The sequence below is a fragment of the Leuciscus leuciscus genome (genome assembly GCF_965113295.1).
Source record: "Leuciscus leuciscus genome assembly, chromosome: 13".
Taxonomy (NCBI): domain Eukaryota; kingdom Metazoa; phylum Chordata; class Actinopteri; order Cypriniformes; family Leuciscidae; genus Leuciscus; species Leuciscus leuciscus.
In genome coordinates this window covers 2,152,913-2,176,878 of record NC_138737.1, presented here as the reverse complement: position 1 = coordinate 2,176,878, position 23,966 = coordinate 2,152,913, and the positions used below count along the sequence as shown (strand labels likewise).

Sequence of the window (23,966 nt, the reverse complement as noted above, 5' to 3'; positions counted from 1 at the left end):
CTGTGTGTAACATTATACAGATAATAAACATGCTTGAGTCACACAAAGACTGTCACGAAGAGCACTATCCATGCTGTATAATATATAAAAATTATCTTTCTCTTCTATTCTGCATTGAATCAATACATGATACATGAATCAACGTGAATTACAATAATATTGCGTGACATAAATTCATTATGCTTTAATCGCAAACATATGACTACATAACAACTGATTTCCCCATTTTTGTCAGGCTGGTTTGTTAGTGGGGGATTACATCTTTACACCAGTAGGTGGCGACAATTAAGTGGGTATTGAATCATTCATTCAACTGATTCATTCAAGAGTGGATTCATTCATGAACTAAATAAGCGAGTAAGTAATTGAATTAATCACACAATCGATTCGCTCAACAACAATTGCTGAATTCGGAACCACATGCTAGTACTACTACCATACTAGCATACTACGACTCTTACTAGTATGTGGTTCCGAATTCAGCAAATGTTTTTATGCAGGAACGAAACAAGTGAGTGAGTCATTGAATCATCCACACAGTCGATTCGCTCAACAACAGGGTCTGTATCCCAAATCGCATACTCTCTTGTGTAGGTACTTATTTTGAATAAGTAATTACTTCACGAACACTAAAAAAGTATATTCTATATGGTATGAATGCGTTTAGTATGAATGTATTCCATATGTACTACATCCGCCATATTGTCATTATCATGTGACCTTCAGTGTCACTTCACTGCCATTCACAAATCCTCTCCCGTGGCCTCATGGGATAGTAAAGTGTCAATCTCACTGGAAGAAGTAGGTCATACAGGTACTTTTTGCCTGTTTTATGTGTACTGTGAATTCTGACATACTGTAACATACTGTTTTTCGCCTACTATATAATATGGAAGTATGCGATTTTGGATGCAGACAATGTTTTTATGTTGGAACGACACAAATGAGTGAGTCATTGAATTATTCACTGAACCGATTCGTTCAGCAACAGCATCAAGAAACACGGATCAGGTTCTGCAGTGGTTTTGTTTGGATCTATTTTCGTTTGTGGAGCAAAAACAACCAAGAAGCCGGCAATATTGTGCCAAAATGTTAGTTACTCATTATTAACTCTTAGTTTTTTTAACTGTGAAAGCAATATCACACAGTCGCGCTGCCACTCTGTTAATAATAGCGATCAAGCCGTCGTCGCTAGTTAACACGAGCCTCTTTTAAACTGAAACGTTTACGTCCTCAGTTCTTGACATCTCCACACCCGAGGAAACCCAGACCCGTGTTTTTTAAAACCCTCCTGGTTCCATGATGGAAGTTGAGACGTCACACATATTTTTCCCTCAAAAACACACTTAATATACACCCACATTATAGTGGAATAAGCTAAATATACACCAGTGTTAGTGGTTAACAGCACAGGCGCCCGAGGTGATTTAGTCTTCTAATTTGTTGTCTCTTGATTTTCTTCTGAGTAAAGCAGTCTTTAATGAACAGACTGACAGACGCACACAGCTGTGGAAACAGGAATCAAGAATATTTTATTGTCTCCAGAAACATCCTTCCCCTTAAGCTCACATATTTCTTTTGCTATAATATTTGTATTATGTATGAAGTTGTTCCGCACATTAACTATCAACATTCTAAACGTTTTTGTCTTTAACACTATATTGTTTTATCACTTCAAACTTTTTTTTTCAAACTTTTTTGTCTGATATTATGATTGTAAAGTGTTTTTGCTATCTTACAATATACCTGAAAGTTTCTTGGATTTTGTCTAATGCATACGTTTTGTAAGTGTACACATACTTCTTGGGGTCAGCATTACATCACTGATATGTGTCATTACTCACTAACTCATCTAACGCGCTTACCGGACTTGTTCCGCCGGTGTGTGTGTGTGTGTGTGTGTGTGTGTGTGTGTGCGCGCGCGCGTGTGTGTGGGACTGCTCCTCTCCCCGCCCCGCATCAGCATCATCACCTCCTGAATAAATATCCTGAGATTCACCAGCTCAGATCCAGAGACCCAGAGGAGACCCAGACGGACACTTTATCAGAGACACTTTGGATTAAGACGCATTTGCGCGCATTGGAGAGGAAGCGTAAAGCGCACTTGTTTCTGGAGGTAAGACGTGAACACACACGCTTTATTTATGTATTGCCTGAACAGGTTTCGTTTGCAGAATGCAGAGGCTGTCCCTCGAAACACACAGATCTTATATACATCATATAAGCACAGCTGATGCAGGAACGCACCGATGGTGCCCGAAATGCTTTCGTAGGATTTGGGATTTCAGACACTATAGTTATGCGTTTATTACATGTTATAGACTAGCTAGACTACAAAATTGCATCGTGTTTTAAGATAATATATAGCCTTACAGTACACTGTCATCATTAAAATGTGCAATTGTTTTCTTAGGTTATTTATATTTTGATGTGACTCTTAAAATTGATTAATTATTGTATACATTATACTTTATACCTTTAGTCAGGTTGAGTCATATATGATAATCATTTTGACATTTTTGCATTTATTTAAAAATGTGTATTATGTTTTATCATTTGACAGTGCATATATATAATACATAGCCATAATATAAGCAAGATTTAGAACATATATTATAGAAAACATTATGTAGACATAATAGTATCATAAAAATAATGTGAGTTTTGACTTTCTGTGGTACAAACTGGGATTTGAGACACATAAATAGTTACTTATATCCTTGTTACTTATATAGACTACAAACTTGTATAGTGTTTGAAATATATATATATATATATATATATATATATATATATACTAATACAGTAAACATGAACATGTGCAGTTGTTTCCTTAAAACTGCTTCAGTTGTAGTGAGTTTGATTCAGTAATTTTTGTATGACATATTTGACATGTTGTATAAAATACAAGTAAAATCTTTTACAGAATATTATATAGATCTAGTATAAAAGGATGTTATTGTAAGGATATGTCAGTTAATTGTTATACAGTGTAAATATTTGCAGTGCGGTTGATCAGGTTGATCCGGTTTGGCTTGAATAAAACCACAAGTAGCACTTTGTATTTGCACATTATAAAAACATTGGTGTGTGCTTCTCTCTAATAAATCAGACAGTGTTCAGATCTGTGTGAAACTGTGCTGTTACTCTGCAGTCGTTCATCCAGTGTTTACAGTAATAAGGCTATAATTCATGTCGGCTGTATAATAAAGTCCTTCTGGCTCGTGTGACGTTGACGCTCAGGAATTCAATATTCCCCTTATTAACATTCTGCTGTGTGTAAAGCTGCTCTTATCTGCAGGATTACCAAACAACATGCTTGTGCCGTGAACATACAGCGCGGCTTGTCTAACGTCATTTGTGTGAGAAATACCGAGACTTTACAACTGGTCTTAAGTTGCCAAACTAACCTAGACTGGCCAAACTAGTGGCCTGTGGCTTTTATTAAGATCAGGGTAATGCGTGTGTGTTTGCAGTCTGCTAGTCAGCACATTTAAACCATGCTCTAATGCAGTACAGACACTGCTGTGTTGGCAGGACCTTGTTGGTTTAAGTCAGATTCTTTAAAGGCTGCTCATAACTCGTCCGGTTTGGTGGAGCTGATGTTAAAATGCTGCTAGTAAGAGTTGTTTTCTGCTTTAAATGGCAGGCAGCTTCTCTTATCCTCAGCCCTGGTGTTTATCGAGCGCTTGCAGATGGACAGATGCAGGGCGGATAGATATATGTACACTCTCGTAATGTGAACACTGTGTGTGTCTTTTTCTTTCTCTCTGCATGCGGTGACTCAGCTTCACTCCTTTACAAGCTTTTCGACTCACTCATCACGTTTGCTGTAATCTATTCCTCCATTCTTCCCTCCCGCGTGTCTTCTGTCTGCAGGACAATAGCGCTCTGTTCTGCATTTGGGGCCGGAGATTGGGTTTCACGCACACACACACACACACACACACACACACACACACACACACACACACACACACACACACACACACACACACACACACACACACACACACACACACACACACACACACACACACAGAAGAGAAACTACAAACACACTCACATGCACAGAAAAACAAACCCACACACACTCACACACAGAAACTACAAACGCACTCACACACACACACACACACACACACACACACACACACACACACACACACACACACACACACACACACACACACACACACACTGAGAAGAGAATCTACAAACACACTCACATGCACATGAAAACAAACCCACACACACTCACACACACACACACACACACACACACACACACACACACACACACACACACTCACACTCACAGAAGAGAAACTACAAACACACTCACACGCACAGAAAAACACACACACACACACACACAGAGAGAGAGAGAGAGAGAGAGAGAGAGAAACTACAAACACACTCACATGCACATAAAAACAAACACACACACACACAGAAACTACAAACACACTCACACGCACAGAAAAACACACACACACACAGAGAGAGAGAGAGAGAGAAACTACAAACACACTCACATGCACATAAAAACAAACACACACACACACACACACACACAAATGTAGGTGCATATTAAATGTTGCATGGTTTCCCATCTTCTAAGAACAGTGTGATTTGCTTTGTTCAGTTGTAAGATAGTGACACATGTTTCGGTGCACATGTTGTCTAAATGTAGAGAGTTTTATGCTAAAATGCTGTGAAAACAAGACAAACGCTGCTTATATTGAAGATTAATCTCTATATGTTGTGCAGTGTTAGCACTCAGATGAACGTATCTCGACTGGGAACTAGACTAAAAAGGCCGGGCTGTGGTTTTATATGTGTGTGACTCAGAAAGACAGAGTTCATCCTGACTCACTACGAGACGTTGCACATTCTGAATGAGGTCAAGTAATGAAGAAGCCCAGACAGGAGAACGGAAGGAAGAGCCGTTGAGAAAGAAAACCAGAGAAACCGGCTCACGTCAGGTCACACAGATCCGCTCGTGTCGTTTCTGAGTCTGTTTGTGTGTTGTGAATGGGGCTTCTGTCTTGTGTGTGTGTGTGTGTGTGTGTGTGTGTGTGTGTGTGTGTGTGTGTGTGTGTGTGTGTGTGTGTGTGTGTGTGTGTGTGTGTGTGTGTGTGTGTGTGTGTGTGTGTGTGTGTGTGTGTGTGTGTGTGTGTGTTCTCTCATGTCAGCTGGGTCCATATGTTTCCTGCACAACATGGTGGCTGAACGTCTCAGGCCCGGACTGAACATGTAAGCCGTGTTCACTAAACGCTGCATTATTCTGCAGGAGAACTGACTTTATATGAGACCCTGGACCACTAAACCAGTCACATGGGGTCATTTTTTTAAATTGAGATTTATACATCATTTGAAAGCTGAATAAATAAACTTTTCTTTGATGTATGGTTTTGTTATGATAGGACAATATTTGGCTGAGATACAACTATTGAACATCTGGAATCTGAGGTAGCATGAGAAAATCTCCTTTAAAGTTGTTCATTTATGATGGCGATTGTGCAGCATTCACTCACACACATACATGTTTTATATATTTGTGGTAGGAAATTTACTAAATATCTTCATGGAACATGATCTTTATTTAATATCCTCATGATTTTTGGCATAAAAGAAAAATCGATAATTGTGACCCATACGATGTATTGTTGGATATTGCCACTAATTTCCCCGTGCGACTCGAGACTGGAGACGTGATCCAGGGTGACGTATGCATGTGTTTTTGTGCTTGCATTTAATGCCAAATTTGTTGCAAATGTTTTTTTTTTTTTCTTCTTCTGAGAAATAAACAGAGTCAGTGATAATACTGAGATATCTGAGCATGATTTGAGACGTAGTTTCTCTCCTGAAACTCTCGAAGAGACGCATGTGAGACACTGAGCTTCAGTCTCTGTGTGGTTTAGGAGAAACAGCTGTGATATAGTATAGAGATCTACAGGTGTGTTCCTGTTATTCACACTTCAGGGATTTTCCCACTGTAATCAGTCAGCACTGAATTATTTATTATTGTAAAACAAAAAATGATGAATGTTGCCCTGAGGAATGCTGGTTAAACTCATTCATTTGTATTCTAGACACTGTTTTGAGATTTTGCCCTTGAAATGTTTGAATATTATCAAAGAATTTAGTCAGAGACTTTATTGCATTGACTTCCCTGTGAATGTTTAAAAAAAAAAAAAAAATCTAAATATGTATTGTTATCAAGTATTTCAGTTTTTTTTTAGATTCATTGTGATTTTCACAGACATTGTTTCTCAGAAATGCTCTCGTTTTCTGAAGTCTCACACAAATATCACCATCTGTGTTTACAAGACACTGCAGCAACAGGAAGAGACCTGTAAACTTCCTGTCCAGCTTCATCACACACACACACACGCACACACACACACACACGCACACGCACGCGCACGCGCACGCACACGCACACGCACACACACAGAAACTACAAACACACTCACATGCACACAAAAACGTGTGTGTGCGTGCATGCGTGCATGTGTGTGCGTGTGTGTGTGTGTGTGTGTGTGTGTGTGTGTGTGTGTGTGCGTGTGTGTGTGTGTGTGTGTGTGTGTGTGTGTGTGTGTGTGTGTGTGTGTGTGTGTGTGTGTGTGTGTGTATGGTGTATGTATCTCTGTGTGTGTGTGTGTGTGTGTGTGTGTGTGTGTGTGTGTGTGTGTGTGTGTGTGTGTGTGTGTGTGTGTGTGTGTGTGTGTGTGTGTGTGTGTGTGTGTGTGTGTGTGTTTTCTCTGTTTTGTGGTAAATGTTAAAGTCTCTATAGTAGTTCTACAGGACATTCACATTGTCAGACAAAAGGAAAAACACAGATCATAATGACATTAAACTCGTTCTGTTTTAGACTCAATGCCCACGCGTCACCGCAGAACTGTGTTTATAAATGGAGACAGATTTCATTGCATTTCCACCGAAGCCATAATACATTTGTGTCTGTTTAGTGTCGCTGGAAATACACTTTTTACTCATATTTTGAATTTAGTATTTTTTTTTTTTTACATTTGTAATCCTTTAATTACACCTGAAAGATCAAAGTTAAAGTTTTAGAAATTGTAATTTGCCATTTTTAATGTCTTATATTCATTGTATTTAATTTCAGTTTAAAACAACTAGCTGAAATAAAATAAGTTTACGTTTTTTATATTTTCTTTCAGATAATGTTTATTTCAAGTGTTTTAAGGTTTTAGTGTTAGTTACCTCATTTGTTTCTCATCAGTGTCCACATTAATGTTATAGCTAAGCTCTGTACTCTTACTGTACATCAACTAAGATAATTATCAGAGAATATTTAAATGAAGCACAACTGAAATTTCCATTAAACTTTGTAAGAGCAAAAACATCATGCGTGTGTTTAACAATCCTTTCTTTTCTTTCCTTTCTTGCAGGAGTTTACAGACCTTCAGGAAAAGATGAAATTATTACTGAACCTGCTGCTGCTTCTACCTCTGTGCAGTGCTGCAGATCCCACTGTAAGTGTGTGTGTGTGTGTGTGTGTGTGTGTGTGTGTGTGTGTGTGTGTGTGTGTGTGTGTGTGTGTGTGTGTGTGATATCTGTACTGATCATCGTTCTGTATCTCTGACAGGAGCTTCACAGGCAGAAGAGAGGAACACGCACTTACAGAGGTGAGTTTTATTCGGACCTCTCAACCTCTCTGGCTTCATTCAAACTAACACACAAACATATACTACTCATATAGTGTGTGCAGTATATAGTGTGTTTAGCGTGCTGATTCCCTGTATGCATGTCCTACAGCAGTGGTGAACTCACACGGCCAACACTTCTGCTGGTATCACACGCCAATAAATATAAATAAATAAATCACTTTCCTTTTTTATCATATTTATTTATTTATTCAATCCCTTTCAACTTCCAATTCTCTCTCCTGGCTGCGTCCGAACATGCATACTCTACTGAGTTGGTTCTTTGCCTGGCCAAAAAATAAATAAATTAAAAACAATTTGCTGTTTGGATTTATATAGGCAAGATTGGGTCGTTATTGCAGTGATTACTGTGTTTCTGTGTTATATGTTTGGCAACTTCTACTGTAACCCTCATTGATGGAGTGTGTAACTTTGCATTTCTTAAACACTCATGTATGACGAAACATGATGGTCATATTCCTGGATGACAATGTCAAAATTGATCAGACTCAGATTGTGAAAGAATGTTTGTGAGAAGCATGAAGAATCATTTTCTCACTTGAATCGTCTCCTAGATTCACTGAAAGTGTCTGTGATGTTCTGGAGGAGACTTTACAGAGAGCTGGACTCTTACATTGACAATACAAGAAATTGATGCACCATTCTGCATTCGTATGTTAGTCTGCTGTTCCAAACATGTCCTCAGTGTGTTGTTGTCCGTGTTGTCCACTAGGGGGCGGAATGTAATCAGAGAAAACACTGTCACATATTCAAAAGCAGAAGTTCAGTGTTTAGAACAAACACAGTGAAGCGACACAGACTCACCTTTGTCCTCTCTTTCCTTCCCCAGTCTGTGTTTCTAATGTGAAGTAGAAAGCATGAGTCATTTAATTTGCATCTATGCCTGACCACAATCATTATGTGTCTGTTTCCGTTTCATTGTGTGTGTGTGTGTGTGTGTGTGTGTGTGTGTGTGTGTGTGTGTGTGTGTGTGTGTGTGTGTGTGTGTGTGTGTGTGTGTGTGTGTGTGTGTGTGTGTGTGTGTCAGAAGCTTGTGTGGATGCTGATTCGGCCGCGGTCAGAGATGTTGGTGTGTCGTGGCTGAGATGGAAAGGCCAGAGAGTCGAGTTCTGTCGCTGCGCCGTACGAGGAAGAGTCCGGTGTCACGAGATCCCAGTGACCAGTGAGTGTTCACACATACACACACACACACACATACACACACACACACACACACACACACACACACAGCGTGAGTCACTCGCTCAAGCAGATCCAGAAGATCTTCTCATCCTGTGTTCTGAAATCACGGAAAAATCCCTGGAATTAAAAACATGTGTCATTCTGAATTATGGCACGGTATTATTAGTATTACGACTTGACCATAATTTATTGGTCCGTATGTTTTAAAATTTGTTCTATTTCTAAATATAAAATGATGTAATCATAATGCAAAAACCACTTTACACCCAATTCATTAGGAATACTTTGGAAAGACCAAAAACAGACGTAGCTCACTTAAAATAGCATTTTACTGTAGAAATGTCACACAGAGCAGCAGATATCACTGAAGTCAGAAATATTCCACAGGATATGAAAGTACACATAGATATATTTATTATTCTGTTTCTCAGCGTGTTTCGTGTCGAAGTGTTATAATGGAGGGACGTGTAAAGAAGCCGTTTACTCCAGTGACTTCATCTGCCAGTGTCCGCCCGGCTTCACAGGAACACAGTGTCAGATCAGTAAGTCTGTTTGTTTGTTTGTTTGTTTGTTTGTTTGTTTGTATGTTTGTTTGTTTGTTTGACTTTATTGTCTGTTCAGATTTATTGGACAGAAATGCATCTTTAACACTGGTGTTAAAAACAGATCCATCAGACAACACTGTACAACCTTATTGTATACCACATAATAAAACACATCATCAGCATTTGATCTTGTAGCAAAATACATATTTACTATTAATACTGATGTTTGTGGCATCATTTATATAAGTACAATTATTATAACTAGTATAACTTACTATTTTTAGCATTGTTAGTTGCTATTATTATTATTATTATAACTAACTAGTATATCTTTCTAGTATTGTAAGTTGTTAGTAAAAGTAGTATTAATATTTTTTTTGTATTGTTAGTTACTAGTCAAATTATTTTAACTAGTATAACTTACAATTTTTCTTGTAAAATTAGTGTAACTAGTATAAATTACTATTTTTAGTATTATTATCTGCTAGAACAATTAGTATAACTAGTATAACTTACTATTTTTTGTATTGTGAGTTGTAAAATTATTATAACTAGTATAACCTTTTAGTATGGTTAGTTGCTAGTACAAATAGTATAACTAGTATAAATAGTACAAATTACTATTATTTTTAGTATAATAAGTTGCTAGTACAATTAGTATAACTAGTAGCCTATAAATTACTATTTTTCTAGTAAAATTAGTGTAACTAGTATAAATTACTATTTTTAGTATTATTATCTGCTAGAACAATTAGTATAACTAGTATAAATTAGTATTTTTTGTATTGTGAGTTGTAAAATTATTATTACTAGTATAACCTTTTAGTAATGTTAGTTGCTAGTACAAATAGTATAACTAGTACAAATGACTATTATTTTTAGTATTATAAGTTGCTAGTACAATCAGTATAACTAGTATAAATTAGTATTTTTTAAATATTGTTAGTTAATAGTACATATATTATATTATAATTATTATATATATATATATTAATTATTATATTATTATAATATTATACTAGTATAACATACTATTTTTAGTATTATTAGTTTCTAGTACAATTAATATACCTAGTGTAACGTAATGTTACTAGTTTTGTTAGTTTGTAGTAAAATTATAACTAATAGTGTAACTAAACGATTGAGATTCTCTTTGGACTGTATATATGGAATATATAAGCTGAATTAATTTATGTGTAAATCCATCAATAAACACATTTTGATCTTGTTCATGAAAAAGTATGTGCTAGTCTTATGAAGAGATATTTCTATAAATCAATAGAGTTAGCTCGTTCTGTTTAACGTTTGCACTAGCCTAGCCACATCTACATACGTTTAAGTTTACGTCGAATTGATGGTTCAGTCAGAGTGAAACGAAACACCTCAGTGGATCTGACTGAGTTCGATCCAAATTAAATTTCTAAATCACTAAATAAAATGAGTGCATGTAAACATAAAGGTACCTAGCGCAGTGTAACTAAACACTCATCTTTTATTAAGGTCTTGTTAACTTGACAGAAACAGTTTCAAAGTAGTTTGACCAGACGCTTTTACTGTAGCTGAAGCTCTGCATGTGTTCAGACACAGGTGAGCGATGTTCGAGGGGTCAGGGGTCAGGTTACCGCGGCACCTGGAGCATCAGCACGTCAGGACTGGAGTGTATTAACTGGAACTCCAGCTCACTCCGAGGAAAGAAGTTCACAGCCAGGAGAGTGGAGGCAAACACACTGGGACTGGGAAACCACAACCACTGCAGGTACACATGCTCTTCATTCACTCATCAGTGTCAAACATTACTGTACTTGATCTTATTGCTCTTCTGTGCAGTTCGCAAATAGATGTCACCATGCTTTTAAGTCCAAAACTAAAATCAGTGACGTATTGCATTTAGCAGCATTGTGTTCTGGTGAGTAATAACAGTGTTTGGGTTGTGTTTTCTTCCTCAGGAATCCAGACGGAGACACTAAACCCTGGTGTTATGTTTATAAAAAGGCTCAGATCTCATGGGAGTTCTGCTCCGTTCCGAACTGCATCATAGGTACACACACACACACACACACACACACATGCACGCACGCACACAGTCACAGTCACACACGCACGCACATGCGCACACACACACACACACACAGTCTCACACACACACACACACACACACACACACACACACACACACACACACACACACACACACACACACATGCACGCACACACATGCACGCACGCACAGTCACAGTCACACACGCACGCACATGCGCACACACACACACACACACACAAACACACAGTCACACACACACACACACACACACAGTCACAGTCACACACGCACGCACACACACACACACACACACACACACACACACACACACACACACGCACACACGCACGCACACGCACACACACACACACAGTCACACACGCACACACACATACACACACACACACACAGTCACGCACGCATGCACGCACTCGCGCACACGCACACACTCACACGCACACACACGCACACGCACGCACAACCACAGTCACACACACACACACGCACACACACACAGACACTCACACACACGCACACGCACGCACAACCACAGTCACACACACACGCCGCACACACGCACGCACGCGCACACACACACACACACACACACACACACGCACGCACGCACACACACACACACACACGCACACACACACACACACACACACACACTCAGTCACACAAACTTCCATACCCATATAGTTGTGTGCTGTGTTATTTAAATGTAATATTCAACAATATTTTTGATCTGCCTGCACTGACACTGAGCTGGACGATGACATCACTGTTTTCTCCAGAGCGGCTGTATAAATAAATGAACTAAATTAATAACTTTTTTACAACAAAAATGAACCATCACTGAACTTAAGCTGGACTGTGACGCTATTTTCTTCTAGACACAAACTTTGCTGCATTATTTTCCAGTTATCTCTGTAAAGCTGCTTTGAAACTGAATCTGTATTGTAAAAAGCGCTGTATACATAAATGTGACTGTTCTTGTTTTGGCGTCAGACCCGTATCTGGAGTGCGCTCGGGGATCAGGACGGTCCTACAGAGGGACGAAAGCCGTCACACGCAGCGGTCTGAAGTGTCTGCCGTGGGATTCGCCCGCAGTGTCTCATAAGATCTACAACGCGTGGAGATCCGACGCCAGAGAGACGGGCATCGGCAGCCACAGCTTCTGCAGGTACGAGGAGTTCCAGCTGCACACACACACCTGCACACACACACACCTGCACAACACACACCTGCACACACACACACCTGCACAACACACACCTGCACACACACACACCTGCACACACACACACACACACCTGCACAACACACACCTGCACACACACACACCTGCACACACACACCTGCACACACACACACCTGCACAACACACACACCTGCACAACACACACCTGCACACACACACCTGCACACACACACACCTGCACAACACACACCTGCACACACACACACCTGCACAACACACACCTGCACACACACACACCTGCACACACACACACACACCTGCACAACACACACCTGCACACACACACACACCTGCACACACACACACCTGCACAACACACACCTGCACACACACACACCTGCACAACACACACCTGCACACACACACCTGCACAACACACACCTGCACAACACACACCTGCACACACACACCTGCACACACACACACCTGCACAACACACACCTGCACAACACACACCTGCACAACACACACCTGCACAACACACACCTGCACACACACACACCTGCACAACACACACCTGCACAACACACACCTGCACAACACACACCTGCACAACACACACCTGCACAACACACACCTGCACAACACACACACCTGCACAACACACACACCTGCACAACACACACCTGCACAACACACACCTGCACAACACACACCTGCACAACACACACCTGAAGCCTTTCTCACGCCGGCATTCTTTTCTTCATAAACGTAACATGCACATTATGCTCCATTCAACACCAATTTCATGTTGCATGTATTACACATGACAGGATTGTTTGTAATTTCCTAAAACTTTCACACAATTTTTGTTAAATGACTTTTTTTTTTAACTTTTTTTTTTTTTTACATCTAATAAACCTCTTTTAATAACAAAAATGTAAATAACACAACATTCTTGTTAAAACTTTTATTATAATTTTTTTATTACTTTTTTGCATCTAATAAACTTCTTTAAATAACAAAAATCACACAATTTTTGTTAAAACTTTAATTTTTTTTTTACACTTTTTTTGCATCTAATAAACCTCTTTAAATAACAAAAAAAAACAGTAAGTTCAAGCAGCAAGTAATGTAGATATAACCTACCTATAATGAAAATATTGTTACACACACATTTTTGCATAAAAACACCAAATTTAATGATGTGATAATCATAAGAAATCCTTTGTAACTCATCATTCAGTTCAGTCCCGCAAGATCAAATCGATATTCGACAATAAAAATGCCGAAAAAAGTTTTATTGTTGATTAGGCTAATCGTTCCTATACTTCTTGGATGAATTGTTTATTATGATTACTATTCTTAGTAATAAATGTAATTATTTATTGAACATTGGTTGCATTTTATCCTACTGCTGTTTTAGTTTTATTAGAGTTGTACCATGCTAATTCTATGGTTTTCTTTATTCCTGTACCTCGGAGTATCGTAAATACACTGACATAGGAGTCATTTAGAACCATAGTATTATATTTTAAACTACTATTACTGTATCATGAAGTAATCACAGTATTTTATTTGCGAGAGTTGCATTGGTTTAACCGTGTTTGAAGGGTTTCAATGCCCAACAACAACTCTTTACAACCTTTAAGTGTGGTAAAAACACTGCCTCATCATTTCCCAAAGCAAAAGAAATCAGATCTGCACAGATCTCTAACTCTAACTCTACTCTAACTCTACTTTAACTCTAACTCTACTCTAACTCTCACTCTAACTCTACTCTACTCTAACTCTACTCTATCTCTACTCTAACTCTACTCTAACTCTCACTCTAACTCTACTCTACTCTAACTCTACTTTAACTCTACTCTACTCTAACTCTACTCTAACTCTACTTTAACTCTTCTCTAACTCTAACTCTCCTCTAACTCTACTTTTACTCTACTCTAACTCTACTCTAACTCTCACTCTAACTCTACTCTAACTCTACTTTAACTCTTCTCTAACTCTAACTCCACTCTAACTCTACTCTAACTCTACTTTAACTCTACTCTAACTCTACTCTAACTCTACTTTAACTCTAACTCCACTCTAACTCTACTCTAACTCTAACTCTACTCTAACTCTACTTTTACTCTACTCTACTCTAACTGTACTCTACTCTAACTCTACTCTAACTCTACTTTAACTCTACTCTAACTCTACTCTAACTCTACTCTAACTCTACTCAACTCTAACTCTACTCTAACTCTACTTTAACTCTACTTTAACTCTACTCTAACTCTAACTCTACTGTAACTGTCTGGCTGTTCTCACACACAGGAACCCGGACGGTGACCTCGGCCCCTGGTGTCACGTGTATAAAGGCTCTAAGTTGACCTGGGAGCTCTGTGACGTCCCCAAGTGCCGTAAGTCTGCAGTGACACCTGTACATTAGACACTGATCTACAGCACATGACTAACAGATGCGGTTCAGTGTTCAGTCTTAAGGCCCGTTCACACAAGAATGACGACAGCTATATTAGCGTCCACACTAGCGGACGACATCGTTCTGTTTATGCTAAGCGCGCTGCAGTTTTGTCATCTGTCGCTTTAAATACTCAAGCTCATTAAATCAGGATGGATTCTAATTGGCTGTCGATGTTTTAATAATTCATCAGCTGGAAGAAATTATTCTGAAAGTGATTCCAATTATGTGAGCCTGGATCACGTCACCAGTCTCGAATCGCACGGGGATATTTGTGGCAATAGCCAACAATATATTGTATGGGGCAAAATTATAAATTTTTCTTTTATGCCCAAAATCATGAGGATATTAAGTAAAGATCATGTTCCATGAAGATATTTTGTACGTTTCCTACCGTAAATATATAAAAAATATATTTTTGTGAGTGAATGCTGCACAATCGTGAACATTAATGAACAACTTTAAAGGAGATTTTCTCAATGTTTCGATTTTTTTGCACCCTCAGATTCCAGATGTTCAATAGTTGTATCTCAACCAAATATTGTCCTATTATAACAAACCATACATCAATGTAAAGATTATTCATTCATGTATAAATCTCAATTTAAAAAAATTGACCCATGTGACCCATTTGTGGTCCAGGGTCACATATATGGTTTTAGTGTGCCGGTGTCATCATAGCTGTGGTTCAGACTGCTATTCTTTTATATATAGAGCGATTTTTATAACTATATATTTATCATCACAGTTATTGTGATCATTCTTGGTGTGAACGAACCTTTAGAGTATTTCAGGGTTTGCATTTGTATAATTTTGAATATTTTTGTGGACAGAAGTTTGAAGCTTGAGGTTTTTAAGCGTTTAAAGCTCATAAATATTATTAATGTACATAAAATGTATTATAATCATGATTTTTTACATTTTATTTTACAGGACAATTGCAATTTATAACAGCAATATATTTCTGTCTTAATTTTTAAGTTGTTGTGAACCATGTTTGTGTTCCTTCACAGCGAGGAAAACTCCGTCAATCACCACACTGGGACCACGAGCCCCTGCAACCACCAACAATCAAGGTGAGATGATGAAAGATAACTGAACTAATACAGTTTTATAAAGAAAACAAGTGCTTTTTGCTCATGCTAAAGTGACACTAGGGTGTTCTGGGTGGTATTTTACCGTCTCACGTGAAAACAGTCATTGTGTGTGTGTACAGAACACGTCTCGCTCCTGAGTTTGATGTTTGTAAGGCTTCTTCAGAGCGTTCTCTTGAAATGTTGCCATGTCCACTTATTTTAAGCATTTTGGGGCTTCTTCAATTTAATTTAATTCACATTTATTTGCACAGCGTCGTAATACACCTCATTTCAAAGCAGCTTTACAGAAATGCACGAGTCCACGTTACAATATAGAGTGATGTGTGATCAGAGGTAACTGTCTAAGTTATGCATTTTAGAAATGTATACATATACAAATCACAGTTAGCTAAAAATGTATTAAACCAATCAATAATTTATGAAAAAAATGCATTTAAACAATTTAATAATTTAAGGCAGAAACAATAAGCTCATTGAAGTAATGAATACTTGTTTGTTAACAAATGATTATGACAGAAAATTGTAGCATTTGAATTTATTGTTTTTTCTTTAGTGAGATCTGGCAACACAAATGCGCACACAGAAGAGAGACACGTTTAAACATGGCATTATAAGCAGTTGTACAGGAACTGACTCCAGTAAATGACTGATCTATGAGTGTTCAGGACGGGACAGCTGGATTTTGCCGCAGTGTGTGTTTATGTGGCCTAAGAGTTTTCCCACACTTTCCCGCTCAGGTTCCTGCGGTCAGCGCCTCGAAGCTCCTTCAAACGCTCTGCCCATGTTCAGGATTCGTGGAGGTCAGGCCAGTGATATCCGAGAGCAGCCGTGGCAGGCCGCCATCACGGTGTATCTTCCACGCGCTCAGGCCTACAACTTTCTGTGTGGAGGCGTCCTCATCGACTCCTGCTGGATCCTCTCCGCTGCTCACTGCTTCCAGCAGAGGTGTGTGTGTGTGTGTGTGTGTCACTGCTTCCAGCAGAGGTGTGTGTGTGCGCGCGGTGTGTGTGTCCACTCAACCTGTATATCGTGTGTGTGTGTGTGTGTGTGTGTGTGTGTGTGGTTCTGTTTTACTGCTGTCGAGTGATTTTCAACTTTTATTTATTTATATAGCACATTTAATAGCAACGTTGTCGCCCCAAAGTGCTTCGCAGTTATAATCAAAAACATACATATATAAAAACAGCCTAGCAAATGAAGGCATGACTACACACTCTTACACATACATAGTGAGATAGTGTATATAGTGAGATAGTGTGTAGAGAGATCTCTCCCCCTTTCTTAAAAAAAGGTCTTTAAAAGCCTTAAAGGTGCAGTGTGTGATTTTTAGCGGCATCTAGTGGTGAGATTTGCGAAGTGCCCGCGGTTATGTAGAAATAAATGACTAAGGTAATAAAAACATAACGGTTCATTAAGTAAGGTCTTTATACACCACTGAAAACATAGTTATGGATCTTATATTGCATTTCTGTCAATAGATCCTCAGAAATATTACACATTGCACCTTTAAATTTGATTGTATTTCGCTTTAAAGACATTTGAATATTTTAACTGAAAACAAGTAAAACATTTTTTTTTGCATTGTGTAGTTTCGGGTGTTATAGCTTGACTTGTGTCGTCTGTGTTCAGGTTTGAGGAGAAGCGTCTTCGGGTGGTTCTGGGTCGAACCTTCAGGCTCCAGAACTCCAGCAGCGAGCAGATCTTCGATGTGGAGAAATACTGGATCCACGAGCAGTACGACGACGAGACGTATGACAATGATATCGGTGAGACTTACACAAACATTCTCATTCTCCTAATGATTATTAAGATCATCATCAGCCCATAGTCAGCTGGTGTCGCTGTGACGGGGGAAATTTCAACAGTTTTTAGACTGATTTAATAAACCTCATGAGTTTCAGACCCATCAAGTGCTTTTAGGGTTTCCATCAATTTATTATATTTTTATATACCGTATATTTAACTTATTTTATGATTTTATATATTTTTTTGTTTTCTTTAATACACTACCGTTCGGTAAGATTTTTAAAACATTGCTGAAAGAGTCTCTTCTGCTCACCAAGGCTGCATTTATTTAGTAAAAAATACAGGAAAGACAGTAATATTGTGAAATATTATTGCAATTTTAAATAACTGTTTTCTATGTGAATATACAGTAAAGTGTAATTTATATCCTGTGATCAAAGCTGAATTTTCAGCATCATTACTCCAGTCTTCAGTGTCACATGATCCTTCAGAAATCATTCTAATATGATGATTTGATGCTCAAGAAACATTTATGATGATTATGAATGTCGAAAACAGTTCATATGTTTGTGGAAATCGTGATACATTTTATTTTTCAGGATTCTTTAATGAATAGAAAGTAAAAAACTAAAATAAATATTCATTTATATAATATAATTTAGACTTTTTTAATCTATTGTCTAATTGTAAAATGTTTTGGTAATATTTTTTTTTATTTCCCTGACATGCTTTGCAACAGTAGAATATAAGAAACGGTAGAACATACTATCATATCATGAAAATGTATTATCATTTCCGTATTTATATGGTTTTAAACAGTTAATTTCAGTTGTAAGTGGTTTTGACTTTGTGTCTTTAGCTCTGCTGAAGTTGAAGAGCGAGTCCGGCATCTGTGCGATCCACTCTCCTGAAGTTCTGCCGGCATGTTTACCAGAACCGAACTTGGTTTTACCGGATTGGACGGAGTGCGAGATCTCTGGATACGGGAAAGAGGAAGAGTGTAAGATTCATTACCAGCCAGAGTTACATAATCTCACTGCATGAAATAACTTCTTAATAATGCATTTTAAAGGGTCTATTTTGACTTCTTGTCCAGCTAAAAATCCCTCAAACGAGATAAATTTAGTTGAGAAGCAACACTGCACACAATATTACTACTTGTGGTCATAGATTGTGTCTTTAATACAAGTATATTTTGTCTTAATTCACTGGCAGATTTACTACATTAGAACTATCAATGAAAAATATTAGCATTAATCCTAGTTAATGTTAATTTCAATATACTATTAAAATAAAAAAAAAGAGTACAGTAGTGGCCAAAAGTGATGTCCGGCCTAGGAAATATTCATCCTTTATTCAAATATTATACTTTTTTTATTTTTATTTGATTGTGTTATCATATTTCGTAGTGGATTGTTTTATTTGTGGTAATAATGCAATTAATCATGACACATTGTGGGACATAATTTTTTGCCAGGCTATCATACAAAGAAATGATGAACACATGCAAAAACGAGAGAACCAATGAAATATTAATAACGGATTGTGGTAGTCAATGTATGCTTTTTCCTCAGAGCTTTTTGTTTTTCTATGCATTTTTTTGCATAGTAATATAAAAACTGTAGCTTAGTTTGCCTTTTTTGCCAAGTAATTTTGTCAGATAAAAACTTTAACCAAGTTTAATGTTTTGTTTTTCCCTCACATTTAAAATATTTAAAATATATAAAATATTTGTTCTTATATTTTGATGGTTTAATCTAACTTGAAGAGTCATTAAGAACAAATATCCCCTCCGGACGTCACTTTTGGCCACTACTGACTGTATCTGTTAATATTAATGGACCTGAGCTGACATGAATGTATTTTCTTAAACTAACGTTAACAAAGATTGATAAATATGGTCACAAATGTATTGTTCATTATTAGTTAATGTTAGTTAATACATTAAAGGCGTCATGAATTAAGAAAAAAAATTTTCCTTGATCTTTTGATAAATAAGAGATCATTGTACTATAAAAAATATCCTTTAAGTTTCACAACTTCCTTGTCAGTCCTAAAACTGCTATTGAGAGCAAGCTCAGAAAACGACTCGTTTCGGATTTTGTCACATTATCACGTCACATATAGTCTTAATACTGTATCTAGTGCTGCTTCTCAAGTCAATTTATCTTGCTTGAAGGATTTTTAGATATTTTAACTGGAAAACAACACTTTAGATGCTTTTTGATGGTCCAAATAACACTGAGGTATTGTATAATAATTGTCCTCTATCCTTCTGTGGTTGTCCCTCTCAGTTTCTCCGTTTTACTCTGAGAGAATTAAGCGTGGTATGGTGCGGTTGTGGCCGCAGGATCAGTGTGTCCCGGAGAAGCTGGCCGGTCGTCTGGTCACCTCGAACATGCTGTGTGCCGGAGACACGCGCGGCCTGGACGACGCCTGCAAGGTAACGCCACACTCAGCACATGCTGGTCATTACGGGTGTGCAGTACAGGGTCGACGATCTGACATTATCGAGTTACGTCCCTCACTTTACAAAAACACACACTTACAATACGTGATGTAGTCTAGTAGGTTAGAGTAGTGCGCATTTCTTTCTCCAAATATCAGCATGAGTACAAATGTGATTTTGATTTTATACAACAGTTCAATAAACAAGAAGTTAATATTAAGTGACTTACATTTTAGACACAATATTGCCTGTTTTTGCTCTATTTCACCAATGAAAATAGTTCCAGACAAAACCACAGGACTGTTTTGCATCTCTGAGCAACACAAAGTGTTTCATCACTGAATGAATGAATGATTCAATGAGTCACTCATTAAGACATAATAATGAATCAGCCATTTAAATGAAATCTCAATGGCTCACTCACTAAGTCACTTGCTGCCACCTACTGGTGCTTTTAATTTCATTTTAAATACTGCGGTATGTTTAATTTTTTTTAGTCATTTCAAATAACAATATTCAATGTTTTATGTTTAAAACATCAAAACACTATGCAATGCATGCATTTGTAACAGTCTGTGTAAATGCATCTAAATGCCACTTCAGTGTTTCCTCTGCATTGCAAAGATGAATTTTGTTGATACTGATCTCATTTGATTGGTAACAGCCCTATTGTGTCTTATTGTTATAATTGAATTTATCCATTAAATATAATAATTTGGCACAGAAGATGATCCTTAGATTTAATTAGGTTAAAATGGCTTTAATTATGCATACATTTGATATTGATGCATTCATTTAAAATGGCTTTATATAGGTAAAAATGCCCATAAAAGGTACAAATCAATTTAAACTTATTGGAAAAGATCATTAGTGTCACTGCTGCGAACTGACCACCACATAGAATATGAAGAATATCAAAAGCTTTGGGAGTCGGCTGTCAACGGCAGTCATAAACCTGGCAAAGTACCAACACAATAAACACACTCAGCAAAATATCGATAAAATCCATGAAAATATAGAGATGTGTTTTTTTGTCAGTATTGCACATGCACACCCCTACTAGTCATCCTCAACAGGGATTTTTATTTTTTTAATAAAGGGATCGTATGTAATTGTACCGGATTTAGCCAAAGGCTAATTTTCCTCCTCAGTGTGTGAAATGTTTGTGCATGTTGATTGATCAGTTTCTCCTGGTGTTTCTTTAGGGAGATTCCGGAGGTCCTCTCGTGTGTCCGAAGAACGGCAGAATGACTCTGATGGGTTTGATCAGCTGGGGCGACGGTTGCGGGAAGAAAGACACACCCGGCGTTTACACACGTGTCACAAAATACTTAAACTGGATCTCCAGCAAGACGAGAGGGAACTGAGACACAGGTGAACATCATTAGCACAGAATACAGAGACTGTTGGGTACGGGAAATAAGGTGATGGGGAAAACGTCTCCACATTCGCTGACCTTCACATCTACTGGACTCTACATTTGACCTGTTGAGTTTGAGGAGGACGTGGGAATGTGACACTGATGCTGCGAGTCGATCGTTCTAGATCATGTTGCACACGGGACAAGAAATCTGAATCCAAAGACACCAAACAATGTGGCCTTAAATTTGAGCTTCCAAACCGAAACTTCTGCAAAAGGATGACATGAGAAATACATGATAAAGACTTGTGGGTGCTGTGATGCACGGGATCCATTAAAAGTACTTCATATTTTAAAATAATAGATTTAGAGGCACTTTTGCTCTGCTTTTATATAGTGAAGATAAAGTGATGGCACTTTTGAATGTTACGTGATGCTTCTGCTCTTATAATGATGTTAGATCATAATAATTGTACAGATTTTTAACACTAAACTTCTGCTGGGTCAGAGAGATGTTTGTTTCAGGGTCAGAGTCCACATAAGTTCATTTGACTGTATTTAATACGACTTCAGGTCCTTGTTAACTGGATGTTTGAATGAAAAATTTCTTTATCAAACCAGATCTAATATGATCACAGATGCTGGGACGCGTATTAAGTTAATATTTAACTATTTTATAAACTTTTATAGACATGATGAGCAGCTAGTGCTAAATTATTGTTTTTTTTGTTTTATACAGTAAATGCTTGTACATTATTTTTCATTTCATTTTCACTTTTTATAAAAAAAATGAAATTGGAACAGTTCTTTGACTTCTGTGTAACAATTATTCATTTAAAATTTTAGATTATTTAATTTAATTTTTTTTAAGTGTTTTGTGAATTCACACTATAATTGTTTGAATTTGAAAGATTAATTAGTCATACTGAATAACGTTAGTCATTTCAGGAATAACTGTGAAACAGTTACAAAATAAAAGTCATTTCCGGAGTCATACAGCAAAAACCTCACATCCTTGTGTTTCCTTCTTTAAAGGGGCTAATATGTAAGGACTTTCATACATTAATGCTTTCACGATTTATGCTAATACGGGACAGTCAGTCAGTGGTCGTGGGCGGGGCATGAGCAATATGACATCATATATCTCAGAAAATTTTATTAAACTAGATCATTGAGAGTGTTTAGGCTTTTTGAGGATAAAAAAGGGAGTGAATGGATTTCGTTTCAGTGTATGGTGGTTGTGTCCACACACTGCAAAAAGACACATTTATATGCAAACACCATAAAATGGCTGTGTCAGACTCAGCAGCCATGTCACCCTGTAGCCCAAGACTGGTTGCCCACTGAAGCTAAGCAGGGCTGAGTCTGGTTAGTGCCTGGATGGGAGACCTCCTGAGAAAACCTGGGGCATGTTCAAGTTCAAAACGGTGCGCAACGTTTTGCTACGGTTTCCGGGTTGAACATCATGTTTCCTGGAAACGGCGTGCACCGGTGTGCAACCATAGACAGTATAAGAAGTGGACAGAGTCATCTCATTGGAACTCAATTGAGGCAAGTGAAGCCCATTTTCAGCGATTTTTTAGGACTTCCGTTCCTGACGCGCAGACTCAAACCGAGCTTGACGACGTAGATGTGACGTGAGCAACCCGTCTGTCTTCTAGTGGCTGTGGCATGAGAAATCTGAATCATTCCCTTCTGAATCTTGCAGAGACGGAGAGCGTGAGTAGGAGGTGTCCATGAGCTAGGAGCAGGAGAAACTTTTGCTAGGTATTCTGATTAATTATTTTGTCATTTTGCCTCCACGTCTCCCCGATCGCCCGTGAGCTTCTCCTCCTGTCCATACGGTAATCTCTCTACTGTGCGACAGAGAGTCGTGTGGTTATGACGCAATCGTTAGCCTACTTTGACAAAAACTGCTTCTGCGGGGCCACAACATAAGCTACAAGGTAATGGAGCATTTTATACATTGTCGTGTTTCTTTAGAAATAAATAATGGACAAATGGAGTCTTTAAACGCCTCAGATGTAAAGTTATTCGCTGTCAAAGTGACGCCAAAATGAATGGGAGTCAATGGGATGCTAACAGCAGGTGAAGTTCTGCAACAAGATGGTGGCACGCGGCCGGCTTCAACTTCCGGTCGACTTCCTTCCCGCTTGTGTACAACGGGGTTTGAGATAC

The 23,966-nt window shown here is 38.1% G+C and overlaps 1 protein-coding gene and 1 long non-coding RNA gene across 3 annotated transcripts; one reads left to right on the top strand and one right to left on the bottom strand.

Moving 5' to 3' along the window:
* Positions 1 to 1,959: 1,959 nt before the first annotated feature.
* plat (plasminogen activator, tissue) lies at positions 1,960 to 22,798 on the top strand. 2 transcript variants are annotated; one of them, XM_082188864.1, is made up of 15 exons: positions 1,960 to 2,116; positions 7,422 to 7,505; positions 7,619 to 7,658; positions 8,728 to 8,859; positions 9,311 to 9,421; positions 11,006 to 11,180; positions 11,371 to 11,462; positions 12,477 to 12,651; positions 14,992 to 15,077; positions 16,150 to 16,212; positions 16,971 to 17,178; positions 17,863 to 17,999; positions 18,839 to 18,979; positions 20,274 to 20,422; positions 21,634 to 22,798. In XM_082188864.1, exons 2-15 carry the CDS (start codon positions 7,446 to 7,448, stop codon positions 21,793 to 21,795), a joined length of 1,731 nt encoding a protein of 576 aa, XP_082044990.1. In that variant the 5' UTR covers positions 1,960 to 2,116; positions 7,422 to 7,445; the 3' UTR covers positions 21,796 to 22,798. The 2 variants fall into 2 exon arrangements, with proteins under 2 accessions (XP_082044990.1, XP_082044989.1); XM_082188863.1 differs by having other exon boundaries at positions 8,725 to 8,859.
* On the bottom strand, positions 13,059 to 14,803 carry LOC309513200. The gene is made up of 3 exons (XR_014211363.1): positions 14,455 to 14,803; positions 13,371 to 14,420; positions 13,059 to 13,139 (listed from the first exon to the last, which is right to left on the bottom strand). It is a non-coding gene; the product is annotated as an uncharacterized lncRNA (long non-coding RNA).
* Positions 22,799 to 23,966: the final 1,168 nt, after the last annotated feature.

Bases quoted from the DNA above. Each gene is read 5' to 3' on its own strand.
- plat (XM_082188863.1), top strand. From the start codon at position 7,446: ATGAAATTATTACTGAACCTGCTGCTGCTTCTACCTCTGTGCAGTGCT. The intron at 8,860-9,310 runs GTGAGTGTTCAC...TCTGTTTCTCAG, and splicing joins TCACGAGATCCCAGTGACCA to CGTGTTTCGTGTCGAAGTGT. The intron at 18,000-18,838 runs GTGAGACTTACA...TTGTGTCTTTAG, and splicing joins GACGTATGACAATGATATCG to CTCTGCTGAAGTTGAAGAGC.